At 51.4% G+C, this 6,181-nt stretch overlaps 1 protein-coding gene across 1 annotated transcript in view; it reads left to right on the forward strand.

The window, feature by feature from the left end:
* Positions 1–5,412, forward strand: part of MINDY1 (MINDY lysine 48 deubiquitinase 1) — a 14,151-nt gene extending 8,739 nt beyond the window's left edge. The window contains 7 exon segments of the mRNA XM_014584166.2: positions 611–713; positions 1,335–1,396; positions 1,399–1,506; positions 3,367–3,558; positions 4,552–4,646; positions 4,648–4,693; positions 4,919–5,412. Of these exon segments, the coding sequence (XP_014439652.1) occupies positions 611–713; positions 1,335–1,396; positions 1,399–1,506; positions 3,367–3,558; positions 4,552–4,646; positions 4,648–4,693; positions 4,919–4,996 (684 nt within the window). The 3' untranslated portion in view covers positions 4,997–5,412.
* The last annotated feature ends 769 nt before the right edge of the window (positions 5,413–6,181 follow it).

The following is a 6,181-nucleotide window of genomic DNA, read 5'->3' on the forward strand; positions in this document are numbered from 1 at the left end:
ACACTGGGGGCGTGTGCGTGCGTGCCCAAGATCCTGAGAGGAGAATGGAGGAGAAGAGATTGTGGAGTGGCTATCCTCCCTGGGGGGAGGATTTCTCGCTTTCTGTCTCTCTCTGTCTTTCTGGTGAGCACATGCGCCCTATAGCAAAAAAAACCTCTTCAAAATAAATAAATAAATAATAAAAATAAAGTTAAATAAAATTTTTTAATTTTTTTTAAAAAAAAGGAAGTTCAGGAGGGTGAGTAGGTGGCGCGGTGATTAAGGTGCTGGACCCCTACATGTTCAACCATGGTCAGAGTCCTGGACTTAGTGGCTTGAAAATAAATCATGCTGGGTGTGTGTGCATGGATGCCCCAAATTTCAGAAGGTAAATGGAGGAGAAAGGATTGTGGCATGACCATTCTTCTTTGGGGATGCTTCTTCACTTTCCCTCTCAGTGTCTCTCTCTGACAAGCACATATGCTCTGTAGCAAAAACCTTTAAAAAAAAAAGAGCTTCAGGAACCTTTGGTCTTAGGTTGTAGTCTTGTGGGCTACGTTCATTTCCTTCCTTAAAAAACAAAACATCTCTTTAAAAAAAAAGTCTTTGTTGTCACCCCTCCCTGCCGCAGAGTCCTGAGGCGGTGAGTGCGGTGGGGAAGCTGAGCTACAACCAGCTGGTGGAGAAGATCATCACCTGCAAACACTCCAGCGACACCAACCTCGTGACGGAAGGTGAGTCCCTCTCTTCTTGTGGGTCTTCGGTGGAGCGACCGCGGCCACCTCGGCCTGTTGTTTGCCGCCTGTCATCTCCCACTGCATCCCACTAGAGTACAAGCTCTGAGGGGTGGCGGGGCCGGGGGTTCTCCGCAGTGCCGGCGCAGGGTAGCTATAGTTTACTCCAGAAAGAACTTGTTGCGTGACTGAATAAACACAGCCAGGCTTCCAGGAGGTGATTTTGGAAGGTGGGACTGGTCCCAGGGTTGTTTTTTTTTTTTTTTTTTTAAGAGAGATTTTTGCTATAGGGCACATGTGCTCACTGAAGAGACAGAGAGAGACAGAGAGACAGAACGTGAGAAATCACCCCGTGGGAGGATGGCCACACTGCAATCCCTTCTCCACCATTCTCCTCTCAGGATTTTGGGATGCATGCACACATGTCTGGTGTGAGTTTCGAGCCACTGGCCCAGGACTTGAACCGTGGTCGACTATGTAGGAGTCCAGTGATGTAACCGTTATGCCATCTGCTGGTCCTGGCCCCCCCAGGGCTTTTGACGGGGGCTCTCTGGATGATCCTTCCTGCACCTGCTGAGGACTTGGATTTAAGCTGTGCCCCCCTCCCGTGTCCTCCCGCAGGCCTGATTGCAGAGCAGTTCCTGGAGACCACGGCGGCGCAGCTGACCTACCATGGACTGTGCGAGCTAACGGCAGGCGCCAGAGAGGGGGCGAGCTAACGGCAGCCGCCAGAGAGGGGGAGCTTAGCGTCTTTTTCCGAAACAACCACTTTAGCACTCTGACTAAACACAAGGTGATGAGGGTTTGGAGGTGGGGAGCAGAATGTTGTTATTTCCTCGCGCCTTATTCTCCTGGGTCAGCATTTCAGCCAGGATAAAGTAGATGAAACTGTGATAACAAAGGACCTCCTGCACTCCTTGTGACTTACAACAAAGGTTTATTTCTCACTCGCGGCATGGCCACTGCAGTTTGGCTACAGTTCTGTCCCACGCCCTCTTCCGGACCCAGGCGACAAAAGAGCTTTTATCTGGAATATAGGAGGGAGAAAGAGCGAGAGGGACATTCTGCAATCACTGTTAGTGCTTCTGCCTCTGAGTGACGTGTGTGATCTTCTCCACCAGCTGGTTGTAGATCAGCCTGCCATCAGGGGGGCAAGAAAGGATAATTATTTCCCAGGAAGGGGCGGTGGAGCTTTCTTTAGATCTTTTTGCCATAGGTCAAGTGCACTTCCAGGAGAGAGATAGAGATAGAGGGAAAGTGAGAAATCACCCCCTGGTGGGGGAGCGGGTGGCCACACTCCAATCCCTTCTCCACCATTCTCCTTTTAGGATTTTGGGTGCACACGCACAGGTGCCCAGCATGATTTTCAGGCCACCAGGTCTGGGACTCAAACCAGTTAGCCATGTGGGACCCAGCACCTTAACTTCCGGGCCACTTGCTGACCTGGAATTTTTTTTTTTTTTTTTTTTTTAATTTTACTAGCGGGCACATGTGCTCACCAGAGAGCGATAGAAAGAGGGAGAGGGGAAATGAGTAAGCACCACCTCCCCATGGGGTATGGTCACGCCACCATCCCTTCTCCGTTTCTCCCTTTTTTTTTTTTTTAAGTATTGGATCTATTTATTTATTTATTTTTTTAATGACAGACTCTTGCTGTGCTATGATCCAGCTGGGGTGTCAGGCTCCCGACGCCCAGCTGTCAGGGTGGGTCAGGAATCCAGGCTTTGCATGTGGCCAAGTAGCAAGGTCTTCCAGTCTGCCAGGGGCAGTGGAATTCTCATAGCAGTACAAGAATCTGCCAAAGTTAGAAACTGCTGAAGCTGGGGCCTCTAGGTGGCATGGTGGTTAAGATACTTGGACTCCCACAGGGCTGACTGCGGTTCAAGTCCCAGATTTGGAGGCTTGCTTTCTCACTTTCCTGCTCTCTGTCTCTCTTGTCAAGTTTAAAAATAATAACAATAAATAAAATTAAATTAATAATTCTAAAAAAAAAAAAAAAGAAGAAAAGAAGAAGGAGAAATTACCATAGCTTTCCAGGACAAGAGTAGAAAAGGGAGAGGTCTCTAGTTCTCAAAGTTAGGCGCCCAGAACCTGGGAAGCGGGGTAGGAAGTAGGATCTTGGGTGGTACCCCAGCCCTGGGGACACCATGCTCGACCAAAACAACCTCTGTACTCATCCCACTGAACGTGCACCGAGACATCCTGTCCCTCTCCCCACAGCTGCAGGGACCGTACTTAAGACAGATCCACAAGCTGGGACCAGCAGTTAGCATAATGGCTATGTCGCTGGACTCCCACGTAGTCGACCGTGGTTCGCATCCTGGACTGGGCAGCTTAAACTCACACCAGGCGCATGTGCGTGCGTGCCCAAGATCCCGAGAGGAGAACGGAGGGGAAGGGATTGCTGCGTGGCCATCCCCCTGGGGGGGTGATTTCTCACTTTCTATCTCTGTCTCTCTCTGTCTTTCTGGCAAGCGCACGCGCCCTATAGCAAAAACCTCTCCAAAACAAACAAAAAAAAGACAGATCATCCACAACTCACACTAGCGTCCAGCTAACACACCAGTTGGCTCACCCCAACTGCATCTCAGAGGATGCAGCAAACTGCCTCTGCCACCAACCCCAGCAATCAGCCCTGTCCTTTTCTTTGCAGAGTCACTTGTACCTCCTGGTCACCGACCAGGGCTTTCTGCAGGAGGAGCAGGTGGTGTGGGAGAGCCTGCACAACGTGGATGGAGACAGCTGCTTCTGCGACTCCGACTTTCATCTAAGCCATTCCCTGGGCAAGGGGCCTGGAGTGGAAAGTGGGAGTAGCTCCCCAGAAAAGCAGCTGCAGGTGGACCAGGTGTGTGGGGCCTCTGGGAAAGGTGCTTGTTTACCTCAGAGAGCTTTCTGCCATAGGCAAGATACATGCATTTTATCGGCTAGACCGCGACATAGGCAGGCCTCTCCCCCAGCTTCCTCTGTTATCTTCAGCCCATATCCTCCCCTGATGCCCCACATGACATACTTAGGAAGGAGAAACAGCTGGATAATTTAAAGAATGAGTAATGGGAACCAGCAGTTAGCGTAATGGCTATGTCACTGGACTCCCACGTAGTCAATCGCGGTTCGCGTCCCGGACCCGGTGGCTTAGAACTCATGCTGGGTGCGTGTGCGTGTGTGCCCAAGATCCCAAGAGGAGAATGGAGGAGAAGGGATTGCGGCGTGACCATCCCCCCTGGGGGGGTGATTTCTCGCTTTCTGTCTCTATGTCTCTCTCTGTCTGTCTGGCGAGCGCACGTGCCCTATAGCGAAAACCTCTCCAAAAAAAAAAAAAAAGAATGAGTAATAATTGTGGGACCAGCAGATGGTGTAGTGGTTGCTGGATATAGTTGACTATGGTTCGAGTCCTGGACACAGTGGCTTAAAACTCACACTGGGCATGCATGCCCAAAATCTCTAGCAGAGAATGGAGAAGGGACTGTGGCGTGGCCATCCCCCCAGGAGTTGATTTCTCACTTTCTGTCTCTCTGTCTCTCTGGTGAGTGCACATGCCCTGTTGCAAAAAATCTCTAAAAAAAAAAAAAAAAAAAAAAAGGATAAACAGGTTTGAAGGGCTAGCAGGTGGCAGGTTGGTTAAGGTGTTGGATTTCCACATGACAGCTGACCATGGTTTGAGTTCCAGACCTGGCAGCTTGCTTTCTTGCTTTCTCTCTCTCTCTCTCTCTCTCTGACAAGCAAATTTTTAAAAAAAGAAAAAGAAATAAACAATTCTAAAACAACCCAAAAGGCTGGCTTGACCCCTGCACGGAAGAGCCACTCCGGCCTAGCCCACTTCCGTCCTTGCTCTCTCCAGGACTATCTGATTGCCCTGTCCCTGCAGCAGCAGCAGCCACAGGGCTCGCTGGCCCTGAGCGACTTGGAGCTGGCCCAGCAGCTTCCGCAGGGGGAGTCTTCAGGCAGCCCCGCCCAGGCAAACTCGGGCCCTCTCTCCACAGGTGAGCTGGGTCCTGGGCGTTGTCCTCCCACCTGTTCTCAGTCCCAGGATTCCTGCCCTTGTCTCTTCAGGGCTTCCCTCAGCCCTTCTGCCTTCCCCTCTCCCCCAGGGCCCCTTCCCTCCTAGCTCCCCTGCCCTTCTTGTTCCTGACCATCCTTCCTCCTAGAATCTCTGCCCTTAAGCTCTCCAGAGGTTGTGGGATGACCCATTGTCAAATCCCATACAGGGAAGAGGAGCCGCACCCGGCCGGCCAGGTGGGGAGCGTCGACGGCCGAAGCACGAGTCAGACTGTGTCCTGCTGTAGCCCGGTGGCTGCCCCTGCCTTCAGAGGCCATGTTTGCTCACTCCCCGACCTCAGCTCCTGGGCTGTGCGGTAACTTATTTATGGACTGCGGGGACCAGAGCAGGCAGTAAGTGCCAGGCCAGACTCACTGAGTCCTTGCCCTCATGTGCTGCGGCCTTCTCTTCCTCCCATCCAGGGCAACATTAGGGCTCAGGGTGGTGAAGATTTACGGTTCCCAACTCCCTTTCCCAGAAGAGTCCAACTAATACACCGACTCAGCTCAGGGCGAGATCCCTATCTGGAATGTGTTCCTCCGACTTCCTATGCCTGACTGCCTGGGGCCAGCAGGCCTGTTTGTTTCAGGGTTTGATTCGGATTTCTATCTCCATTATTTGTAATGCCTTCCTGGGGTTTCGAAATAAAACTCTTTGCTGAGATCTGTTGTTGGCCTTACCTGCAGCACTGGGGTTAAATTGTGACCAACTGAGGAATGCAAAAAGAGGGAGAGGGCAGTGGGTGGCGTGTTGTTAAGGCGCTGGACTTTCGCATGGCCGAAAGCTCATGTCCCAGACCTGGCAACTGAAAATCATGCCCAGTGCATGTGCGTGCCTGCCCAAAATCCCAAGAAGAGAATGGAGGAGAACGAATTGCTGCATGGCCACTGCCCCTGAGGGATGATTTCTCACTTTCCCTCCCTCTCTCCCATGAGCTTATGTGCCCTATGACAAAACCTAAAAGGGGGGGGGAGGCGGCAGGCGGCATGGTGGTTAAGGCACTGAACCACACGGTTGACCACGGTTTGAGTCCTAGACCAGTGGCTTGAATATCATGCCAAGCATATGAGTATGCATGCCCAGGATCCTGAGAGGAAAATGGAGGAGAAGGGATTGCAGCGTGGCCATCCCCCAGGGGGATTTTCTTACTTTCTTTCTCTTTCTGGTGATTGCATGCTATAGCAAAACCTAAACACACATACACCCTTGCACACACGCACACGCACACACACACACAAAAACCCATTGGTCAGTTTTTTAAAAAAGGTGCTCAGAGGTGTAGGAGGTCACCTGTCATTTCTAAAAGAGCCAGTAGGGGGCACCAAAGCTGCCCCTTTTTTCTTGCTTCTTTTTGTTTTTAGATCTTTCTGGGTAATAGCCCTCCAGTGGCAGGTGGGTTTCCAAATCCTTGTTTGGGAGGTTCTCCTCCCTC

Source organism: Tupaia chinensis, unplaced genomic scaffold (genome assembly GCF_000334495.1).
Source record: "Tupaia chinensis unplaced genomic scaffold, TupChi_1.0 Scaffold145814_1, whole genome shotgun sequence".
NCBI classification, from domain to species: Eukaryota; Metazoa; Chordata; class Mammalia; order Scandentia; family Tupaiidae; genus Tupaia; species Tupaia belangeri.